This window comes from Dama dama, chromosome 1 (genome assembly GCF_033118175.1).
Source record: "Dama dama isolate Ldn47 chromosome 1, ASM3311817v1, whole genome shotgun sequence".
NCBI classification, from domain to species: Eukaryota; Metazoa; Chordata; class Mammalia; order Artiodactyla; family Cervidae; genus Dama; species Dama dama.
The window spans coordinates 63,409,451-63,432,953 of record NC_083681.1 but is presented as its reverse complement, the minus strand read 5'-3'; the positions used below and the strand labels follow the sequence as shown (position 1 = coordinate 63,432,953).

Sequence of the window (23,503 nt, the reverse complement as noted above, 5' to 3'; positions counted from 1 at the left end):
CCCGCTGCTGGCCACGTGCCTGGCTAGAAGGTTGTGCAGAGGAGCAGGCAGTTCATAGTTGAAGGCCTCCCTAAGTGAGAAATTCCAACCAGTGTCTGTCACCTATCGGATACCTCCCGAGGTATCCTAGCAAATACCTAGATGGCCTGGAGTAGAAATAAATCAAGGCCATCGGACTTAACGGGCAGTGGGCAGGGAGGGTCCTGGGGGTCAAGAGGGCACACTGGGGCTCCCTTTCCGCGATGCCGGGGCCACGGGCCTGGCCCCGCTCATCCACGGCCTCTTCCTCCTGCCAGCTGCTGTCAGCGGCCAGCCTGTTCCAGCTGGATGCCCTGCAGCGGCACTGTGAGATCCTGTGCTCCCAGACCCTGAGCGTGGAGAGCGCCGTGAACACCTACAAGTACGCCAAGGTGAGGATGCCCGCTACCGCCCCTGCCCCCCATCACTCACCCTGCTGTGCCCTGGCAGCCTTGAAGGGCAGTGTCACCCCCTCTGTGGCCTGAGGTCATGGCCTCCCAGTTGGGCGGCACAGCGGCTGGGGGGCCGAGCTCTGAGCTGGGTGGACCCCAGGTGTCAGCCCAGCTGGGCCGTTCTGGGTATTGAGACCTGGGGCGGCAAAGGGCTGAGCACCTCCGCGTCAGAGCAGTCCCCGACACTACCTGAGTCTCTCCTCCTTAGTCTTCCTCCTCGCAGCAGATGCCATGGTCACCTCCCACACCCAAAATGCATCAGCCACCTGTCCCCTCCCTTCGACCTGCTCTGGGACAACCGCGTTGGCCTGGCCTCCAACACTTCCTTGTTTTTGCCCTGCAGTCCACAAGGCTCTTTGAAAAGTGTGAAGGCCCCGCCACTCCCCTACTGAAACTCTTCAAAGGTTTCCCATTGCAAACTAAAGACCCCAGCCCTTATCTGTCACCCCTTACGAGGCCCCCAGGACCCTCTCACATCTCCCCTTCCGATGCCCCCCTCTCTGGCCACACGGCCCATGTCTCTCAACTCGTTTCAACCCCCGGACTCCTGCAGTCCCTCCAGCAAGTCTCCTCCCCCAGGTGCCCCCGAGTCACACACCTCTGTGCCCCTTCGCCCGCTCTCACTGCCTCAGAGCACTGACTACTGTCCGTGGTCACCTGGCCTGGTTGGTGCCTTGGCTTCTCTCATCCCCCGGGATCTGGAACATCAGCTCTGAGGGAGCATCACTGACCTGGGCCTCGGGGCTTGTGCCCGGCCCAGAGAGGGCGCTCAGTGTTCGTTGAGCGCTTACTACGTGAACACTTGTGTGCTGGACCTTAGTTGCACATCCCACTGACAGCCCCTGCCCTTAGGGAGGGAGCTTCCAATCCCATGGGGATGATGACCGCCCCTCAACAAGCCGTCACCAGCAGGACCCAGGCCGAGAATAAGATGCCAGGATATTCCTGGTGGCACAGCTGAGATTTGAACCCAGATCAGTCTAACCCAAGGAGATGCTCATGGAAAGAATTCAGATGAGGCATTCAGTTGCCCTAAGATGCAGAGATAGGGCCTGCCTGCCTCCCCGGGTCTGGGGCTTGAAGCTGGACCTTTGCCCATGAAGACAGTTTCGGGCAGGGCTGAGCTGCAGCTGTGGGTCTCACCCCTCTCCCTGCCACCCCCCAGATCCACAACGCCCCCGAACTGGCCCTGTTCTGCGAGGGCTTCTTCCTCAAGCACATGAAGGCCCTGCTGGAGCAGGACTCCTTCCGGCAGCTCATCTACGGCCGCAGCAGCAAAGTGCAGGGCCTGGCCCCGCTGCAGGACCTGCAGAGCACCCTGGCCGAGCGCGTGCACTCGCTGTATGTCACCTCTCGGGTGTGAGGTGTGGGGGCGGCTGGCTCTGCCACTAGGCCTCCCGGCGGGTAAGAAAGGCTGGGAGCTTCCTGGGGGTGTCTGGGTCAGCGCATAGCCAGGACCAGTGGACATGCTGGGGCCCTGCTGGTTTGAGACTGGTTACCGGCACTTTTGGAGCCAGACTTGGGCAAGCCCAGAGCCTAACCAATTGCTCAGCCAGTGATGAGCCAAGGGCAGGTGTGGCCACAAGTGGCCCTTCCCCACGCCTGCTGCCTGCTTGCACCAGGGGGCTGCCACGCACTCACCCTCGCGTGCCCCTCCTGGAGGCCCGCACCGATCCCGCTCCGCTCGGCACAGCTCCTGGTCGTACCTTCCAGGCTCTAACTAGCCCACCCCCGGGGCCTCGGGCAGCTCAGGCTGTCCTAAGTAGGGCTCCTCGGGGGTGTGAGCATCCTTATGAATGTAGAGAGTGTATGTTCTATCTGGGCCCCAGGCCATTACAGTCAAAAGCCAGTGTTTTCCCTCAGTGTCACGTCAGACAAACCTGAACTTAAGGCTGTGCCTTTGAAAGACCTGATGTGGCCTCCAGGGAGCCTGGGGATCCTGCGAAGAGGGTCACTTTCAGTCTATTTCCTTGGTGTCTGGGCTCCTTTGGGCAGAGGGACCGCCGGCCTGCTCAGTGAGTAGTAGAGAAGGCGGTTAGTCCCCCCGGCGCCTTCAAAGCTTTGGGTCTGAGCCAAGGGTAGCACGGGCACACCGGAGGAGCCTGGGGCCTCAGCTTGTGTTGCTGCTGCTGTTTTCAGGGGCCACTGTAAAGGCGTGACTCTGAAATCCCAAGCCTAGAATTAGGCAGAGCCCTAGACATCCCGCCAGTCCAGTCTCCAGTCAGAGTCCTTTAATTTGGACTGGAGAGCAGGGCCCAGACTTCCCATTGGGAACTGCGGGTCTTGGGGAACTTAAAAGGTCAGGGCCTGGGTAGATGGGAAGGACTGGGAGACGAGGTCCTTCTGCTTCCCTGCCACCCGCCCCTGCCATCCTGTAGGCTCCAGGCTCTCCTGGGTGGGGATGCATCACTGGGCCTGGACCCCCATCGTATTTATGTACCAGACATCGGGGGCGTTTTCCGGAACAGCTTGTGCCGGATGTCCCCTTCGGCTGTCTGGCCGTACCTTAGAAACTATTTATTCACCAGAAGCCCCAGGCACTTTAGGAGGTGTCCTTTCAGTCACCTTGAAAAACCCTGGGGGTTTGCAACCCTGGAAAATATTTTCAACTAGCTGCTTGAGCTGGATGTACAAAGGAATAGGCGTTATTTTATTGCTGTAATATTGTATGATACTGTAACTATACATTAATGTTGTCACTTATTGTAAATGTACTATGGTTTTATTAACAATAAACACTTGTTAACAATGACCTTGGCCTCATGGCTCCTTATAGAGGGTTACCCAAAGTTCAGAGCTAGGGAGGAGCCCATTTAGGACCAGGAAGAGAACCTAGAACTGATTCCCTGGTTACTTGAGACCCTTGTGTCTCAGACAGAACAAAGCCCTGCCGGAAGCTGTGCATGGCCAGCCGCTAACCCCTGTCCTGCCCCACCCAGGACCTGAGTCTGGATCCAGCCCTCACTGAGCCTGAGTCTTCCTGTTCTGTCAGATGGGGTAGGTGTGTTCCCACTTGTGAAGTACTTACATGGCTCTGAGCTGGACCGGAAGGACGGGAGCCCAATGCCAGGAATAAGACAGCTGTCAGATTTTTCACAGAACTAGAACAAATAATCCTAAAGTTTATAATGGGACCACAAAAGACCCAGAATTGCCAAAGCAATCCTGCAAAAAAAGAAAGCAGGCAAAACTTTCCCAGACTTCAGACAATACTACAAAGCCACAGTAATCAAAACAGCATAGCACTGGCACTTATCATATAAACAGACATATCAATCAGTGGAACAGAATAGAACTCAAACCCACTTACCTATGGTCAATTAATCTTTATCAAGGAGGCAAGAAAACGATAGTCTCTTCAGCAAGTGGTGGTGGGAAAGCTGGACAGCCATATGTAAATCAATAAAGTTAGAACACTCCCTTACAACATACACAAAAAATCAAAATGCCTTAAAGAAATATAAGACAGAACACCATAAAGCTCCTAGACAAAAACATAAGCAAAACATTCTCTGACATAAATCATACCAATGCTTTCTTAGGTCAGTTTCCCAAGGCAATAGACATGAAAGCAAAAATAAACAGGACCTAATCAAACTTACAAGCTTTTGTAAAGCAAAGGAAACCATTAACAAAAAGACAACCTACAGACGGAGAAAAATTGTTTGCAAATGAAACTGACAAGGGCTTAATTTCCAAAATATAGAAAGAGCTTTCATAGCTCAACATCAAAACAAAACAAAAAAAAACCCAATCAAAAAATGAGTAGGACCTAAAGAGACATTTCTCTAAAGAAGACATACAAATGGCCAATAGGCACATGAAAAGATGCTCATCATCACTAACTAGAGAAATGCAAATCAAAACTACAATGAGGTACCACCTCACCCCAGTTAGAATAACCATCAAAAAGTCTACAAATAAATGCTGGACAGGATATGAAGAAAAGGGAACTCTCCTATACTGTTGGTAGCAATGTAAGTCAGTGCAATCATGATGGAAAACAGTATGGAGTTCCTCAAAAAAATTAAGAAGAGTTGCCATATATGATCCAGCAATCCCACTCCTGGGCATATATCCAGACAAAACTTTAATTTGAAAAGGTACATTCACCCCCTATGTTCACAACAGCACTATTTAAAATAGCCAAGACATGGGAACAACCTAAATGTGCATCAACAGAGGAATGGGTGAAGGAGATGTGGTACATATATGCAATAAAACGTTACTCAGTCATAAAAAAGGATGAAATAAAGCCACTTACAACAATATGGATGAATCTAGAGATTATCATACTAAGTCAGAGAGACAAATACCATATGATATCACTTACATGTGGAATCTAAAATATGACACAAATGAACGTATTTATGAAACAGACTCAGAACAGACCTGTGGTTGCCAAGCGGTACAAGCAGGGAATGGACTAGGAGTTTGGGTTCCCAGATGCAGACTATTATATATAGAATGGATAAAAAAATTAGATCCTACCGTATACCACAGGGAACTATATTCAATATCCTATGATAGACCATAATGAAAAATATGAAAAAGAGTATATTTATAAAACTGAATCACTTTTGCTGCATAGCAGAAATTAACATAACACTGTAAATCAACTATACTTCAATAAAATTTTTAAAAAGACAGCTGTCAGGGACTTTCCTGCTGTGCCCCGAGCCCCATAGCTCTGATGTGCAGAACTACTGCTAGGCTGTCAGAATAGTTGTTTGCAAATCCTTCCACGATCCAATTCCATGTGGCCCAGCACAGGAGGAGGGCCTGGTGAGGGACCCCCGGCCCCTTGGCGGCTGCTGCCTTCAGGCCCTGCCTGGCACCTGCTGGCTGTGTCGCCTGTTAATGGACAGAAGACCGGAAGCCAGTGACTGAGGCCCAAAGGTTTTCTGGAGTAGGTGGTAGTTTGTCTTAGGTGCAAAGTCCAGGTAGAAATAAAGGTTTTAAAAATGTTTCCCTAAAAAAAAAAAAAAAAAAAAAAGTTTCCCTGTCTGAAGCAGGAAGAGAAATTCCTGAGGTCACTGGGAACACTGACAGGAGTGGCTGTGGTTCAGTGACCGACAGGCCAGGACTCTGGAGTTGGGGGACAACATGAAGGCCCCACAGGGTCAGTCCATCCTCGGAAAGGCCTACTGTGGGCTTTGCTGGAGGGGGGCCCAGCCTGGGGCCCTGGCCTCTGTGGGGAGGGCTTGCCATGGATACATGGCGCCCTCTGGTGGCCTCAGGTGGCAGGCATACCCCTTGGCACCATCCTGCTGGGCAGAGGACCCTGCGAAGGAGGTTTGGGGGTGGGTTGTCCCTCCCAGCACTCACCATCTCCAGGGGCTCCCCACTTCAGAGGTCTGTGCCCACCCTCTCCACAAGCTCCCCTTCCCCTGCAGGAGGCGCCTCAGTCAAGCATGCAGCCAGAGAGGCAAGGTCTAGTCACCAGCTGGCTCTATACAGGAGTTCAGCCATATTTTCTTTTTAGGGGGCAGAGGATTGAAAGGAAAGTAACATTAGAGGGGCAAAGCCCCTTCAAGCCTGCATGTAGCAGAAACATGTTCTAAAGCAAGCACTTAAATAATTATTAGAAAAAAAATCAGACATTCTCCAAGGAGCCAGGAGAAACTAGTGTGGAAACGGGACTGTCTTGTCACCTTACCTTGCCCCAGGGGCCGGGCTTCCTCTGGCCACTGCTCAGGAGTGTGGGGGCTTCTCTCCTCCACTGCCCACTTCAGGCTGTTAGCAGCCAAAGGCAGGCTGGGGAGAGGATGGTGAACTTCTCCTTAGCAGGGACCCTGCTAAGGGAAACGAGGGGGTGGTTTCCTTCTACTCCAGCTGCCCTGAAGGCAGTTGAGAAGCCGGGCTGACTCGGCCGGAGTCTCCACAGGAAACTCGTCCCAACCGGCCACCAAGGCTAAAGCCGAGGCTGCCCCCTCCTGATATTTTCCTTTCCCTTCTGCTCCTGCCGGTTGCCCCACAGCAGCCAGATGTCGGGATTATCACAGCTTTCTCCTCAGCCGAACCACTGAAAGCCCAAGAGAAACCTCAGCGTCTGCCTTTCCCGCCAGCCCCCTGCCTTCTGCACCATCTACACCACCTTTCGGCTTTCACCAGTTGTTTAGAGAATGGAGGGCAGTGTCTGGAGTCTGAGTTGCCTATTCAGGCCCAGGGGAGGCCAGTCCCACCCCCTCCGGGCCGGGGGACTGGCGGCTGGTGTGATGGCCTCAGATAATGAGCCTACATTTATCCAAGGTGACGGTCACTCCTCTCCTCCCCTCCCCCAGCCTCAGCAGCCCCCTTTGTGTCACTCCTGGTCACTCGAGGGTCCTCTGGGACTGTGGGGACAGATGAGCAGTGGGAGCGCTGAAGCAGGCCAGCACTGGCTCCCTCTCGGCTCGGCGGAGTGGCGGAGGGGGGATGAGACCATTGAGGAATCTTCTTTGTTCAGGTTTTTTCGGCTCCTTCCCCAGCCTGGTGACAGCATTCATAGGCGGCCTATCTGAATTCATTTTGCAAGTGAGATTTCCTGAGACAGCGAGCTTTACAGATGTCACTCTGTCTGGAGGCCAGATGGTGAGGTCTGGGGGAGGTGTGCTTTTTCAGGCTTGGAGGAGAACCCAAGATCACAACCACCAAGTGCAGAGACCTGTTCAGGAATACACACTTTGCAAATATAAGCACCAAGACTCCACAGTAGGCGGAATGCTCACTTCCTTTTCATGTGCAGAGAAAGGCCATAGCACAGGCTGTGGTTTTAGAACAAAGCCAGTCCTCATTCAGTCCATTGTGGCGCCTGCGGGTAACAGAGCAGCTCCCCGGGGCTCCACGTGCCACAGAACGCAGAGAGGCTTGGTGAACGCCTGCTCCACGCCGGGCACTGTTCTCTGCTCCTCACAGCAGCCCTTCCAGGGAGGTGCTGTCATTACCACCTGCAGTTTACACACATGTGGACTGGGGTGGAAGTAAGAAGTGTGCTCCAGGTCACAGCTAGGGCCAGGCAGAGCCAGCATCAAGGCCAGAAAGAGTCCACGAACAGCCGAGGACAGGCTTTGACACTAGAGGTGCTGAGCAAGGACTCAGTCAATCTGGGTCCTGCACCTGTAAGATCGTGTGGATGGAGAGGTTTTAACACACCATCCAGCTCAGATCGTTTGAGGCCGTGACTGCATTTTAGCCACCCTCTTTATGAAAACCCTCTTTGATGGGCTTCCCTTGTGGCTCAGTGGTAAAGAATCCACCCACCAACACAGAAGATATAGGTTCCATCTCTGATCCGGGAAGATCCCACATGCTGTGAAGCAACGAAGCCCGGGCATCACAACTACTCAATCTGTGCTCTTCTAGAGCCCGGGAGACTAAAAGCTCACATGCCTAGAGTCGAGCTCTGCAACAAGAGAAGCCACTGCAATGAGAAGCCCTTGTACCACAACTAGAGGAAAGCACTCACAGCAAAGACCCAGCACAGCCACATAAATAAACTTTTTAAAAAATCCTCTCTAAAAAGCAGGCTCAGGCACTCTCCTGAGAAAAATGGATCAAAAAATTTTTTTCATCTAACTTTCCTGTAGACTTAATGGGGAGAAGGCTTGGTGGTCCCAGGCACAGGCGGTCAGAATCTGCTCCCCTCCCTGTGGCCATCTGTCCTGGGAGCTGCACATTTAATCCTCTTTGCTCCAGAAGCTCCTCTTCCTTCCCTGTCCACAGCCTGTACTTCTAGGAACCAGATAACCTACCAGGGCTGAGGAAAGGATCTGTTTAGACTCACAGAAGACAGTCCTTGTAAAGTCTATGAAAAACCAAGGAAGAACAGTAACCAAGGCCACCGCAGGAAATTTTTAGATAAAAATAAGAAAAAATACAGAAGCTGAAATCTGACTCGGGGAGCTCAGAAAGATCACCAGCAACTCACATGCAGAGGCGAGGAAAAAGGCAGATCAGAGCACGACGGAGCCCACTTCCACTCTGAACTCTCCCTGCCCTTGACGACATGAATAGGGAACTGTACAGAATCAGCAGAGGGGGAGTTCTGTGGTGCTCCAGTGGTTAGGACTCCAAGCTTCTACTGCAGAGGGCCCGGGTTCGATCCCTGGCCAAGGATGCAGGGTCCAGGTTTCAGTAACAATGGTATCAGATTTGGGACTGGAAAATAGATACCAAACATTCCAAAGTACATATGAAGTCACCGCATTCCTGTCCACAAGAGACAGAGGGGACCAAACGACCTGACAGGAGCGAGGGATGAAGAGAGGCCCAGCTGGCTGGCTTCCAGGTGCTGCACCAAGTCCTTCAGAATGACCACAGTGAGCACGGGTCACCACAGTCAACTCTCCCATGGGCTCCCAGCTCGCTAAGCCCCAGCCACCCTGAGCCCTGATGCCAGCACCCCCAAGTGCACCTGCAGCCAAGATCCAGAAGAAACGGGCAAAGTCAACTCCCATCTAGGTGCAGTGGACGAGCACACAGGCCGCTAGTCTTTCTAGGATGTTATTTATTAAAAATAGATTCTCTGTCTCCCCTCATCCCTGCTAGCAAAAGGGTCTTTCCCAACATTTTTTTCCCAAATGGATAAAGTAACAGGTATTGGGGACTCAGATACTATATCATTACCTAAATTGAGAAGTCAAGCTTTTCTGGGTCACTGCTGGGGGAGGAAGGGTCGGAACATGGCAGTGTGGGTCCCAGCGCTTAAACGTGGCTGACACAGCGGTATGGCTGGACTAGAGCTCCTGGGACTCCAGGCTTCAGCGAGCCTGGGCAAGTTCATGACGACAGGCCTTGATGCTCCCCTGGCCACCTCCGGGGTCTCCAGACAGCTGTGTACTTGACGCTCGAGAAGAGACGAGAGCCAGCATGGCTTCAACACGTGTAGGAAGGAACGGAGAAAGCTGGGCGCAAAGTGAAATATGAACGTATGGGAAAGGCAGGCCTGGACTGGGGGGAGGAGAGACAGGCCCGGATGTGTGCCAACCATCGAGTTCTAAGCAGACCCACTCGGAAGTGACTCTGCCTTAAGCCACGCTCAGCCCATAGACGGAATTCCTGGCCAGCTTCTGGGTTTCCTGGGGACTCCTGTTGCTTTTAATAGTCCAGTCAGCTGCCACTCAGTCCCGCCAGAGTCAGTCCCGAAAGTCAGGGTATTTCCTTAGGAGTCAGCTGCCGACACCCAAGTGTCTCTCCACTATTTCTTCCGCTTCAGTTTCATATCTTTTTTGTTCTTCATATCTCTGTTTTTCTTCAACTTTTTGTTCTGTTTGGGTTCTTGTTTAGCCTCCAGCTTCCTTTTCTTGTCACTGGAAAACAAAAAACAAGAGTCGAAAGAAAAACATGCTGGATCTGTTACCCCTTTCAGATTGCTCCACTTTGTCTAAAAAAGGGTTTCCGTCCTCTGAAACTTGATGTAAAATCGTGCAATTACACAGACATGGTCTCTGTAGGCCTACAGGGCACTGTGCTGGGGGCTGAGACACCAACGTACCAACCCAGCTCCCGCCCTGACCAAGCTCTTAGTCTGTGGAGGAAAAAAAACCTACACCTTAACTCCTGAAATCTGTACATTTCCCTTCCTAAAACTTAAAGAAAAATCCAAGGCATCACAAGAAAAATTCATTCACATCAATTACAACTGAGGATTGCTCTGGAAACCAGACATATTATCCCAGTGACCATGAGGACAGTCCCCAATATAATACGAAGCATGAAATTCCCAGAAAAACCATACAGTACTCTCTGATGTGCTGTTATCTTTCCCCTAAGTGAAAAGAAAACCCAAAGGAATAGGGACACACTTCAGCTGGCCACTGGTCCCTCATTGACAGATTAACATGAGAATAGCTCAGAAACGGCCACCTTCCTTCCATCTTACAGGTTACAGATTTCTCTCCAGTCTCATTCTGCCCTGGAAACAAACACCTCCTTAGAAGGAGAGGGTGAACAATTCTGTCCAGAGACCATTAACATCACCTGAATGAAATGACTGCTAACAAAACAAAAGATGCCTCAATGCATACATAATGCCAGTCAGTGTTTTCACCTCCAAAAGCGCAAGCTTTGACGTTAACACTGAACCTTGGACACATGCATAGCTGGACAGTAATGCAGAAGGCTCCCCCAGCAGTGACGGCCAACCCAAAGGCAGGAGAGGCAGAGCACGGAACCAGGCTGCCACACACTGGGCACACAGCCAGCCTGGTTCCAAAGCCACCACAGTCAAGGCGGCAGCCAGCATCGGCCCTGGGCCACGTCTGCTTTCTCATCCAAACCAGAAATTAGGACACATTGACAGTGGGCTTTTGTGCCATGACAGAGACCATCATGAAAACAGGGCCAGCACTGATGGAAACTTCCAGGCAGCGCAGTGACTTACGGAGATGGCAGAAGAGGGTATCTGATTTCAGGGGTCTATGGCTCCTAGAGTCACAAGATGGCCTCTTTCCAAATAAAACTCTTCAGGGGATTCTGTTGATGGCAATGTCAACAACTCACCCTCCTCACGAACCCCCAAGCCAGCCCTGGAAGCCTCATCTCCAGAGGCCCAGGGCAGGAGAGGCCTCCCTGTGTTCCCCAGGGTAACTCCAGTGAAGGTTCCGGCTCACGGAACTACTGCCTCAAACATGTGGCTCTGCAGAGAAGTAGCTGGGGCAAAGGTTTATCAAAAAGCAGTCCAGGGAATCCTGGAGTTCCCCAAGATCCCTCCAGGTGGACCCCACCCCAAAGTCAAAACTATTTCCAGAACAATCCTAATACGTAATTTGCCTTTCCTACTTTCATTCTCTCCCAATTGTTCTATTCTCCAGAGGCTACAAGCCATGTGATAGCACAGCAGACTGAAGGCAGCAGCAGACAGGAGAATCCAGCTGCCTCCTAGTTTCCCAGATATTAAAAGAGATTTGGAAAAACAAATGTAAAACATTCCCACTCTTCTCACTAAAATTTTCATGGAAAGTTATTTTAAAAAACCCATAATGAGTCCATGACTGTTTAAACTTCTCAGTATTTCATTTCTAAACTGGGAAATATTGATAGATACAACCAACATGCACAAAAGCCACTTGGGGTCCACAACCCAAAACGTTGAGAATCACTGTCTTAGAGGAAGGAGAGGACAGCAGTTGAAACTATGGGCTTTGCAGTGGACAGACCTGGTCCTGATTCTGGCTGTGGCTCTTACTAGCTATATGCTTCTTGGGAAGTCATCTAACACCTGAGAGCCTTGGTTATTACTTCATCTTTAAAGCAGTGATAGAACCATAAAACTCCTAGAAGAGAACATGGGCAAAACATTGTGACAAATATCATACCAATGTTTTTTAGGTTAGTCTCCCAAATAGAAATAAAAACAAAAATAAATAAATGGGATCTAATCACACTTACAAGCTTTTGCACAGCAAAGGAAACCATAAAGAAACCTACAGAATGGGAAAAAACATTTGCAAATGATGCGATGAACCAGGGCTTAATTTCCAAAATATATAAACAGTTCATATAGCTCAATATTAAAAAAAAAAAAAAAAAATCAAAAAATGGGCAGAAAACCTTTCTCCAAAGAAGACATACAAATGGCCAACAGGCACATGCAAGTATGCCCAACATTGCTAAGTATTAGAGAGATGCAAATCAGAAGTGCAGTGAGGTTCCACCTCCAGCTGGTCAGAATGGCCATCGTTAAAAAGTCTACAATTAACAAATGCCAGAGCGAATGTGGAGAAGAGAGAACCCTCCTACACTTTTGGTGGGAATGTAAGTTAGCGGTCAATATGGAAAACTGAGGATGAGACGATTGGATGGCATCACAGAGTCAATGGACATGAATTTGAGCAAACTCCATGAGATGATGAAAGACAGGGAAGGCTAGAGTGCTGCAGTCCATGGGGTCGCAAAGAGATGAACTGAACAACTATGATCCAGCAATCCCACTCTTGGGTATTTATCTAGACAAAACTGTAATTCAAAACCATATATGCACCCCTATGTACACAGCAGCACTACTCACAACAGCCAAGATAGGGAAGCAACCTGAATGCCCAGGGACGAGTGGATAAAGAAGCTGGGGCACATATATACAATGAAAGCATACTCAGCCGTAGAGAGAATGAAATAATGCCATTGCAGCAACAGGGATGCAACTAGAGATCATCATACTAAGTGAAATAAGTCAGAAGGAGAACGACAGACACCATATGACATCACTGATATCTGGAATCTAAAATGTGACACAAATGAACCTCTCTATGAAACAGAATCACAGACAGAGAGAACAGACTTGTGGCTGCCAAGGGGAGGGAGGGGGGAGAGGGAGGGAATGGGGTCTGGGATGAGCAGATGCAAACTGGTATATACAGAATGGATCAACAAGATCCTACTATATAGCACAGGGAACTACATTCAACATCCTATGATAAACCACAATGGAAAAGAATATGAAAATGTATACATATATATATATATATATATGTATGTATACCTGAGTCACTTCACTGCGGCACAGCAACACTATAAGTCAGTTACACTACACTGTAAATCAATTACACGTCAATAAAAGAAAAGCAGTGATGTAAGAAAAAAGCCACCTCTGTTGTCCTGGGCATGAAGGGAAAGCTGCATTAAAGCTCCCAGCAAGTGCTCAGTCAGCAGCAACTCCAGGGCTGTTCAAGCCCAGCTCCCTGACATGTCTGAGAATATGAGGGATGCAGAGATCCAAGCATCCAACTGATCAGTAGGAGATATGATACAAAAGTAACAACCCTCAAAGGAGAGGACAGTGACTCCTCAAAGTACCTGCTTCAGCCTGCTTTCCCAAGTGAAAGCCACTAGGGAAGCAGAGAGAAGGCCAGAAGCCTCCCCTCCTGGTGGATGCCGGGCCCTCACCTTTTTAGGCTGACGATCGAGGCATTCTGCCCAGCTTTGTTCAAAACTTCATTCCATTCTTCATCGTCCCCACGGATTACATATCTAAAAAAATTAAAGGAAGTATGAAAGCCTTTTCAAAGGAAGAAAAGACAGCTTAAAAGAAAGTAAGAGGGTGGCGACGTTCTCATCCCACACGTCCTGCCATGAAAGCCAGGCTGAGATATGCCAGCATCTGTACATCAGAGAGCAGGGAATGGAACGTCACCGGAGCAAGCAGGGCCAGCAGGGGTCATGGGCACAGAGGGCAGCCGCCCGACTTCTCCCACCCGACTCACCAACCGCCCAAGAGAAGCCTCCTGTTGTCCCCCCATCTCCCTGCTCGCCCCCACCTCCATAGCCCACAAGCCCCTGGACTGCACCCTTCCCGCCCCACCTCTGGGATCTAGCAGTCCTGGCAAGTCAAGGGTTTAATTAAGCTGCAAAGCCAAGGGCAAAGCTCAATACCCTGCTCTTGGACCTCCAGGCTGCCTCCATCTGATGTCCAACCACCATCCCTAATGACCTGGCAACGGGACTAGGGGTCAAAAAGGCTCAAAGGCCACCAAATTCTGGAGCATTATTCACAGCCTATGGGGCAGACACCACCACTGTAGCTGAAGCTCGAAAAGGACTGTAACTTCCAGGGCACAGAAGGTTGGAGAGCAAGGGAATTTTGCTGGAATGTTGGCAATAGAACCCTTTCTTCAAATTCACATCAAAAGCCAAGTATTAAAAAGTAGTCACTCAAAGTGGGTGCTCACAGATCAGCAGCCCCCTCCCCTGAGGGGCCTGGGACACAACACCATCTGCAAGTCATGACTTACAAAGTGGCAGAGCAGATGCAGGGAAAACAAATCCTTCAAAATTATGCAAATAGTGAATGGGGAGGTTTTTAGCTGTTAGTGCTTCTAAGAACAATCCCATGAAACACAGCTTCTGGGGCACCCAGGATGTGAATCAGAGGAAACGAGCAGAGTTCTCTGTGCTTCCCGAAAGCAGCCGAGGGGCCTTACTGAGAAAGGTCCATGTCCTTCAGCTTCCCCACTTCTTTCCTGTGTTTCTCTTGAAACTCCTTGGCCGCTTCGTCCTGTGGTCAGAATCGGGCAGGGGACAAATGAGATAGAGGTGAGGGGGAAGAACACCGTCATTACCACCAGCAGACCTCTCCTTCACCACACTCACCACCTCCCACACCTACAGAGGAAGCTCTTATTAAAGTGTATATGAACATAAAATATGCCTTCTGAAAAATCTAAAAGGACAAACAAGTATTGTAACAGCAGCTGCCTGACTGCCGGCTCTCACACACACTCAGTGGGAGGCCTCGTCCAGGGCCGGGAGCACACGCAAAGGCAGGGAAACGTGGGGAGTGCGCTCCTCACAGCCCTAGGACCCCAGCGCCCCTGAGCTGGGCCAGCGCCGAGGGCTTTTCCTCCAAGGCAGAGGGGACGTTTGGTGTTTGTACCAGGTCGTCGCTCAACGTCTTCATTGTGGGTTCCATAAGCACATCCTTCACTGCCACCATCTGCTCCTCGATGGCCTTCTCCTGCACTTCACTGAACAGCTATAAAAGACCAAGGTCGAGAAGCAGAAGATGAAGGAGCAGCCGAGACCCAAGCACTCATTACTAAATCATTTAGCGCACACTCCTCGTGGTTTAGGAGGCCACGCACTCATGGTGGGAGCAGGAAAACACTGGAGACAAGTCACACTCCAATCAGGGGTGCCTCTGGGAGAGAATGTTACAGCTGAAGCCCCCCATTTCTGTGTGTGTGTGTGTGAGAGAGAGAGAGAGAGATCGGAGGCAATCAGAACCAAATGTTAACATTTCTGCATCTTTGGGCAGAAAATAGGCCAAAACCCTGCCCTCGGCAGAGGTTACCTTCACAACCTTGCGGATGATCCGGTTGAAAAGTCCCATCAATTGGCCTGAGGGCAGCTCGATCTCCTTTTCCAGCTGGTCCACGGACTTGTGCTGTAGGCCGATCCCCAAGAGAAGAGCCTGGGGGACAGGAAATCTGTTGGAGTGCTGCCAGGACAGGCTTTTATCCATTAAAATGACACCGAGAACCAGAGTTACTCTCCCTTGGTTAAAACATCGACTGGCACTACCGGGAAATCTTCCCGCTCATCCACCAGGAAGCACGCCTTCCTCCTGAAATTCCCAGACTAACTTCTTATCCCAGCAAACAGCCGTTTCACAGCTGTGTTACAGTACAGAGTGCTCTTGGACCTCTGATGAGCAGAATCGAGGCACGTGGTGGGGTGGAAGAACATGGGTTCAGACAGCAGCTCTTCTACTAACTGTTTTGCTGGGTGCATGGCTCGACTAGAGAGCCCAAGGGTCCCCAACCTGCAAAAGGGGACCTCTACCCCCTCATCAGAACCATGAAGAAGTAAATGCTATCAGAACCACGAAGAACTAAATCCTCAAAGTTATGTCATAGCAGCCTACCAACTCCCAGCATACAAACTGCTCCACAAAACCAGCACACGAGCAGCAGGTAACCTACCGACTGGGCCGCGGACAGGGCCAGGTCCCCCAGCTGGTTCAGGAAATACAGCCGGGAGATGGCCGGGATCATGTCCATGATGAGGTGATAGTCAACCATGTTCCGTGAATACATCTCCAGCCTCTTCAGGTCGTAGGGGAGGAAGAGTGCTTCCAGCTCCTCCCTGCGTAGGGCTGGACATGCGACAGAGCCAGACGGGTCAGGTCAGCCCGACACCCTTGCCGGAATTCCCACACGGCACGCACAAGGGTCCCCGGGTGGCACCCAGCTGTTCCTCCACCAGTCTTCAGCCAGAGCAGGGGAGGACCACCTGAAAGTGCCTGCCCGCCCATTCAACACCCCGCCTCGGGCAGCCCCGACCTCCTCGTGCAGAGGGGAGGCAGCTCGGGCCATGTGATGGGGGCAGGTGGTGTGTGACCCTCCTGTTGGCGTGGGACTCTTGAGCATCAGTGCCCTGGGGTCAGAGGACCCCAGCATTTTCCCCACTTTGTCACTTCTCAGGACCCAGCTTCACAGGCAGCACACACGCTCACCCCCCCAGCTCCAGAAACAGAATTTTCCACCCAAATATAATTGATCCCAAAAGAGACACACATTCACATAACAACCAACAGGGGGGAAAAACCCCCACAGCTGTTAGCACTAATGATCCCTTACACCTTTTTTATATTTTAAGTATTCAAACAGAATCTGTGTGCCCAAAGCACTTCTATGTGTTGGCTACAGAAGGTTGGCAGCAGATTCTTATTACAATTTCATGACTGAGGAAATAGAGCCTCAGAATTGAGCTAGTTGCCCTAGCTCATGGGATTTAGAACAGGTTCCAGAACTGACTAGCTGCAGGCCTTACATGTGTCTCTGAAGCCAAGTCACACGAGCCTCTAGTCCTGTCGTGAGGATGACAGGCACAGCGCGTGACAGACGCCCTGGGATGGGGCAGGGACTGCTGAGCGGAGGTGGAGGCGGGGGATACAGGCTTGCAGCTGGCCCCTCCATGTCTAGTCTAGCCCGCCTCCTGGACCACATGCCAGCCTTCCATACGTGCTGCACGACCGAGCCCCGCCAGCCCTCCGGTCCGCCACCCAGCCAGCTCACCCGGCTGCACGGGTTTCCCGATGTTTCTGTTCTGAAGGATGTTCAGAGCCAGGGGAGGAGAGAAGGTGCTGAACTGGTAAGACAGCAGGGCTAGGAACCGCCTTCGGAAATCTGCAGGTCCAACCAGATGGAGTCAGAGGTCTGCAGGGCCCAGGGCCCGTCACCTGGCTGCCCGCCACATTCACTCCCCACTCACCTTTCCAAAAGGCGGAGAGCCAGGCGCCCTGGTCGGCCTCCTCCTCGTCCACCAGCGTCTTCAGCATGATGCACGAGTGCTCTCCGGTCAGGTCATTCTGGGGAACACAGACCCCTGACTGGCACCAAGGCCCCCTTTTATGAAGTCCCTGTCAACGCTCACGGGTAAGCATGCTCTACGGACCCTCGCTTCCTCCCCAGAGAGAGGGGCGGCCTTGCCCTCATTCTTGCAGGGCCCAGTGCCTACACGACAGCTTCCAGAGGCTACTCTGTCCTGGTGGCCCCCGCGATGGAGCAAAGCTGCTCGAACCTACGGAGCACGCGTTCTGCTGTGAGCCCCTGGCTCACGCCAGGTCAGATTATGAGCTGAGAGGCATTACAGCTTAAACACCACATGACCCCATCAACATGTTTTGGGTTCTCACAGCAAAGACTCCATGGCCAGAAAATAGCACGGTGGGGGTTCTCATGTTGGTGACAGGTTCACAAGGGCAGGCTCCTTTAGGTTCTAAAACAGTGACCACAGGTTTTAAAATTTTTTACTAGATGACAACCACAAAGCCCAACACCATAAAAAAGTATCTAACGGATTTCAACTGAAGGGTGTTCAAGTAACAAAATGCCACCACCAAGTCACAAGCAAGCAGTGCACGGTACCAGCACACAGGGACACACGCGGTCTGTGCTGAACTCACTGGCTCCAGCATGCTCCCTGCAGTCGACGGCCAAGGCCACACCCCAGACACAACCAGCCTCGCTGATGAGGACCAGCCCCTCCACGGCCACTCCTGCCCCGTGGAAGCAGCCACACACCCACTGGTCCTCACCAGTCCAGCTTTGAACTCTCAAATGGGCATCTCCCTTGGATATTGACCCTGAGTTCTCTAAAACCACACCTCCAACACTCCCTCTGAGCTGCTGGCATCCCCTCTCCGGCAAAACAGAGCACTCAGGGGAGTGTCACCCTCCCAGCACGACCTCCAGCCGCCACCCAACGCCCTCTGCGCCCACACTCTTCGCTGCCCTCCAGTTGTGGGGGATGCGCTGGCCACCTCTCCTGCCCTCCGGCCTCTTCTGGGCCTGCAGTCCTGTCATCAGCCCCCCTCACCTGTGTCTGCACGAGCTCTGCAGGACCACAGCCTGCAGCTGACGAGCATGTTCTGGAATCTCCCGGCTGACGAGCCCACCCCAACTCCAATCTCCCTGCAGCGACCTATTCCTCTGGCCCCTCTGCCTCGTGTAGGAACCACCTATCCGGTCTATGTCCTCATCTCCCTCTCTCTCCTGTCAGGGTGACCCCTCCACAGAAGCCACCTTCACTCCAATCACCAGTGCCAGAGTCCGTAAGTTAACTGTCCTCAACTTATTCATTCTCTTGAGGGCAATGACTCCCCTTCTTTAAACCACAGACCCTGCCCTTCTCCTACAGATCACAGCTATTCCTCCTCAGTCCCCCACCTTGCTGTATTTTCCGACTCATTCCTCTAAATGCTGGAACATCCAAGGACTCACCTTTATTCCCAGCCCCTACTTTCAACAGCTTTAAAAACTTATTCACCGAACAAAAGTATTTCCTGAACACATGCTATACACAGCAGATGCTATTAAGTGCTGGGGTTACAGCTGTGAAGAAGACAGTGACCCCCTCCAAAATCCTTTACCCCAGGAATACATTCTATTAAGAGAAAGCTGATGACTCTTAAATCTGTCTCCAGGCCCAGCCTCTTCTTCAAATTCCAGATTCCTGTGGTCAACTGCCTATTCCCTACTTCCACTTGGAGGTCTTATTAGACCCCAAAACAGTTTCCACTTCCACCTCGAAATCTGGTCCTCCCCACTGAGTCTTATCCTCAGCACCTCTAACACCAAGTCTCTGAAGCCAAAACTCAAAGAATGACCCTCAAGCCTTCTGTTCACTCATCCTCCACATCTCCACCCTTCAACTCAGTTCACCTTCCAATACCCCTGGCATCCGGCCCCTTCTCTCCCCTCACTACGTCCCCCTGAGCCACGCCACCCCTTCTCGTCCGCTTATCTCCATGCCTCGACTGTGGTCCACTGCCCACACGGCAGCCCCAGAACCTTCCCGCTAACCCCTCCCTCCACTGGAGCAGGGAGCTGCCCTACCACGAACCAGCACCCTTTCAAGGGTCCTCCAGCCACACCTGGAGGACCTTTGTCCTCCTTCAAATCACCAACGTCCTTTCCACCTCAGGTCCTCACATGTGCTGTGCCCTCTGCTTGGAAACGCTCTTTTCTGCGTGCAGGACTGTCACATGGCCGGTCCACTCTGACCGTTCAGGATGCAGTTTGAAACGTCACCCCCAGAAGCCTGACCGCTCATCACACCATCACTATCTGAGCATTTCTTGTTTGCTCACTTTTTGTTGCCTATTTCTACTCATTAGAAAACAAGCTTTCCTTATCTTACTCACTGCCTGATTCACTGCAGGTGCTGAATATTTTTCTAATGACCTGACTCACTAGCTCTCTCACCTTCCACTCTATTCTCTACAGCTCTGCTGACCACACAAGCACATTCCTCCTTCAGATACCAACTTACCGCAAGCACTGCTAAAACCACTTTCCTTCCTATTTTTTAAAAAGTAAAAATTCGAGAAGGCCCCCAGTGACAGGATTCCAGAACCAGGGGAGCAAGTCCAAGTGCACCTCTGCCATCTCAATCAAGCACAAAGCTGCTAGACTGCCTGGGGGCCGGCGGGGTTAGGGATGAGTATGACCACGTGGCGTCTCAGTGAGGCCAGCTGCCCTGGGGGCCATCAGCAAACCTCCAGGCAGCACAGGGACGCCTGATCAGAGTGGAGCCGGCTCTGCAAGGACACACCCGTCACCAGCCCCTCCTCTGCCACACGCTTCACTCACCGGGGTCTGTCGCAGATAAACAGGAACAAAGCCAGCTCGTTTCCAGAACCTGCAAAGACACGGAGGGCAGGTCCCCATGTGAGCCTTCTGGGAGCGGCTGACATACCAGGCTGGGAAGGGCCACGGGGAGTCTCAGATGGCTGTCGCCCCCAGACAGACAGACACGGCCCACAGAACGTGGGGTCTCGGGACACCAGGGCCCAGCGGACCCTTACTTGAGGAGCCTGGGGGTCAAGCCGTAGGACACCCCCAGGTAGTCCAGGCGTTCAGCAGGCCTCTCGTTCAGCTTGAGAAGTAAGGGAGGCAGGTCCTTCCGGGGAGTGACGACTTCTTCCAGCAAGCTGACGGCCTGGAGGACGCCGGGGGAGGGTATGTCCACCCAGCAGAGGAAGAGGAAGGTTAACAACATTCCCAAGCACCCCAGCCACGCCAGGCTCTGGACGAACACACCAAAAACTAGGGCAAGTTTCTAGGTTTGTTCCCATGGTTTTTAAAATGAAAACACACTGCTAAGCCCAGTGATCATTCCCAAGAATCCCAAACCCCTAGACGAGCCTGGAATCACACGCCTCAGAACCCAGAATTCAGGAAATAGCCACATGTTTAGAAACACTGAACACATGTACAAAGAGACAGAGGCAGGGTTCTAAAGATGAGCTGAAGATGCAGGTCTGCCACCGGATGGCTCCAGTGTCTTGGGAAGTGACAAACCCCTGAGCCTGACCTTAAACATAAGCCCTCCCCACCTCCTGAATAGGCACATTTGTGAAAAAAAATCAAATGAACCCACGTGAAAAGTCGCCCCGGTTCCTAGAAAGACAGAGCCTTCCTGGGTCCGGGTTCAGTACTGAGGGGAGGAGACTGCAGAGCTGGGGCTTTAAGCTCAGAGGGACATCAGCATCACCTGGGAGCTCGTTAAGACCCAGATTACTGGGTCCTACCCCAGAGCCTCGATTCAGGGACTGACAGACTTAACACGTCTCCAGGTGAGGCTGATGATGCCGATCCGAAGGCCTCAGTTTAAGTGTTAGCTGGAGAGAGAGAAGCGTCTCCAAAACCAGAGAGGAGCTCAGCTGCCCAGAGTAGCCCAGGCCACGAGACCACTCTTGAGGATGATCCCAAAGACCCAGAGAGAAACCTGGTCTCCTCCAGGAACCGGGAGCCCGGCCAGAAGATGCTTACCTCACTGCTGACGGTGTGAATCTCCTGCGACGTCTCCAGGACTTTCTCCTCAAGACAAGGGAAGCTGCCCTCATAGTACATCTGCAGCAGCTGCAGGGCCCGGCTGCCGTAGCCCATCTGTGAGCACACATGAGGGAAACGGGCACGGGGAGCAGAGATGTCCCCAGCGTCTAAGCACTTCTGCACCCCTGTACCGCTTCTAGAAAGCCTCACTCTGGGTCACACTGCCCTTGGCAAACAGAACCAATGAAACCCCCCAACAAGGTCAAAGCAGAGACCCTCAAGACCTCGTGTAGCAAGACCCTCGCTCTTGCACCATCTAGCCCACCCATCTGCCACCCGAGTGGTAGGCCGGCCGGCCACGCTTTCTGGTTCACGGCTCAGCCAGCTCCAAACTGATGACTCTCCAGCTAACTCCTGAGTGGAGACTTCCAAGACAGGCAGTCATGACAGTAAGCAGATCTGGTTCACCAGCCCTCTGTCCTCACAAAGGGAAGAGCGACTGTAGACAACCACCCTGCCTGCCCACCCAGCCCCGGGCAAACTGCCCACAGCACCTGGGTCTGCTACTCCTTGACCAGCTTCCTATTTAAACAACCAAGTACACCTGGCCTAATGAGTGACCAGCAACATGCCTGCAACTAACAACAGCATGCCAGGTTTGAAGGCATGAGGACACATTACCCCTTGATAATCCGGGTGAACAGCAATGCGAACCACCCTTCCACCTGAGAGACTGCCGAAGTCTGGGTCTTGGAACTGTGAGGGAAGCACAAGCCAGTAACTTAACAACAAAAGACAGCCTCCAACATCGCCAGCTTACCCCCGAGACACACCAGGGAAAGCACTTCACCTGTTCTGACACTGTCCATGGAATCAGGTCACCTGAAGCCTTCTTGCCCCGAGACAGGCTGTTCAAGATGGACTGGCGAGAAATCTCCCCCTCGAGGCACACCTGCGGGGAAAGCAGGATGGTGCAGAGAGGCGGGCTCCAGGTGAGACCGCCCACCCACAGAACCTCACCAGCGCTCTGCCCTTGCTCTGACCAGGCCGCCTGTTTCTACTCCTGCTCACACTTAACCCTGTAACCAACTCATCTGTTTCCAACGGAAGTTTCATTACTATGTCCCGTGGGCATCCTGACACTGTCACCTAAGGAGACAGAATACTGACATCCTCCTGGTCCAGGAAGCAAAACCACACTAGATGAGGGTCTCCACACACGGTGCACACGTGAGCCCATCGATTAAGACTCCTGGAAGGTCACATGGCTCTGTACAGAACTGTGCAAATTCACAATGACTCATGTGTAAACACAGTTAAACACGGTATGTGCATGTAATGAAATACAATGTAACCCTGGCAAATTACGAATATTTGACATGTTGAAAAAAAAGATTGCCAAATACTATGATCCTATCTTTGTGAAAAAGAAAAACGATAAAGAAATGCATAAATACATGCCAGGCACTAAAAACATGTTTCCAATCTGCCTTTTAATTTTACAAGTACCATGGATTGCTTTTGAAATAAAGAAGAAAACAAAGTTCTGTTTCAGGAGCTGTAAGTCAAAATATGCAAAGCCAATTCTGCCTTTCAGCCATCCATGAACAGTGAGGCTTTGGGTGTGTGTCAGGGTGGTGGTTTCTTCTGCACCCTCACTGCCTACCTGGTACACCCAGTCACTTGGCTCCAGCCTAAGAATCAACAGCTTCTGCTCCGCACTCCCGTTACTGAGCCACTAATCCTTGACTGCCTAAGCGGTTCCCAAATCGACGCCACAAGGACACCTCAGCTTCTGTACCTGGATGACAGCAAGCACTTCTGGAAGGGCATTCTGGGTGGGGGGCACAGGAGGCAGGAGGCAGAAGAGATGGTGAGCAGGGGCATCAGAAAGCATCTGGAGGTCGTTGGGAGAGTTCTGTGGAGCACAAACACGGTCAGTGAGGACCACTCCTCATCCCGTCCTCCCTCGAGCGGTTACTTCAGAATCATGACCGGAGAACTGCCTTCCCCGAAGCCAAGTGAAGTGCTGAAACCCAGGAAAGCTCATGCCAGCACCTCGGCTGGCCAGCCTGACACTCTCCATAAGGACTGCAGTGGGACGAGCCTCCTATGTTCGCTGTCACCTCACCAGGAGCGCTGAGGCTGCAGAGCGGGGGCGGGGAACTGCTGAGTTAGCACTAGGTACCTCACAGCTGGGAAGTGAAGTTCCTCCTGGTAAGAGGCTGCTATTTTAGGAAAACCTCTCAGGGCTTCTAATACCAACCCTTCAGCCTT

At 51.8% G+C, this 23,503-nt stretch overlaps 2 protein-coding genes across 2 annotated transcripts in view; one reads left to right on the top strand and one right to left on the bottom strand.

Moving 5' to 3' along the window:
• The window catches only part of ABTB2 (ankyrin repeat and BTB domain containing 2), a 185,471-nt gene extending 182,249 nt beyond the window's left edge, over nt 1-3,222 (top strand). Inside the window, exons 16-17 of the mRNA XM_061151749.1 lie at nt 297-410; nt 1,636-3,222. Of these exons, the coding sequence (XP_061007732.1) occupies nt 297-410; nt 1,636-1,833 (312 nt within the window). The 3' untranslated portion in view covers nt 1,834-3,222. The remainder of the gene's footprint in view (nt 1-296; nt 411-1,635) is intronic.
• A 5,716-nt stretch (nt 3,223-8,938) lies between these two features.
• NAT10 (N-acetyltransferase 10) overlaps nt 8,939-23,503 on the bottom strand; it is a 38,374-nt gene continuing 23,809 nt past the window's right edge. The window contains exons 16-29 of the mRNA XM_061151736.1: nt 23,028-23,144; nt 22,077-22,178; nt 21,908-21,982; nt 21,224-21,340; nt 20,257-20,390; nt 20,042-20,090; nt 17,160-17,256; nt 16,964-17,074; nt 15,869-16,041; nt 15,238-15,357; nt 14,821-14,919; nt 14,369-14,442; nt 13,335-13,418; nt 8,939-9,760 (exon numbers count right to left, since the gene is read on the bottom strand). Coding sequence (XP_061007719.1) covers nt 9,649-9,760; nt 13,335-13,418; nt 14,369-14,442; nt 14,821-14,919; nt 15,238-15,357; nt 15,869-16,041; nt 16,964-17,074; nt 17,160-17,256; nt 20,042-20,090; nt 20,257-20,390; nt 21,224-21,340; nt 21,908-21,982; nt 22,077-22,178; nt 23,028-23,144 — 1,464 coding nt within the window. The 3' untranslated portion in view covers nt 8,939-9,648. The remainder of the gene's footprint in view (nt 9,761-13,334; nt 13,419-14,368; nt 14,443-14,820; nt 14,920-15,237; nt 15,358-15,868; nt 16,042-16,963; nt 17,075-17,159; nt 17,257-20,041; nt 20,091-20,256; nt 20,391-21,223; nt 21,341-21,907; nt 21,983-22,076; nt 22,179-23,027; nt 23,145-23,503) is intronic.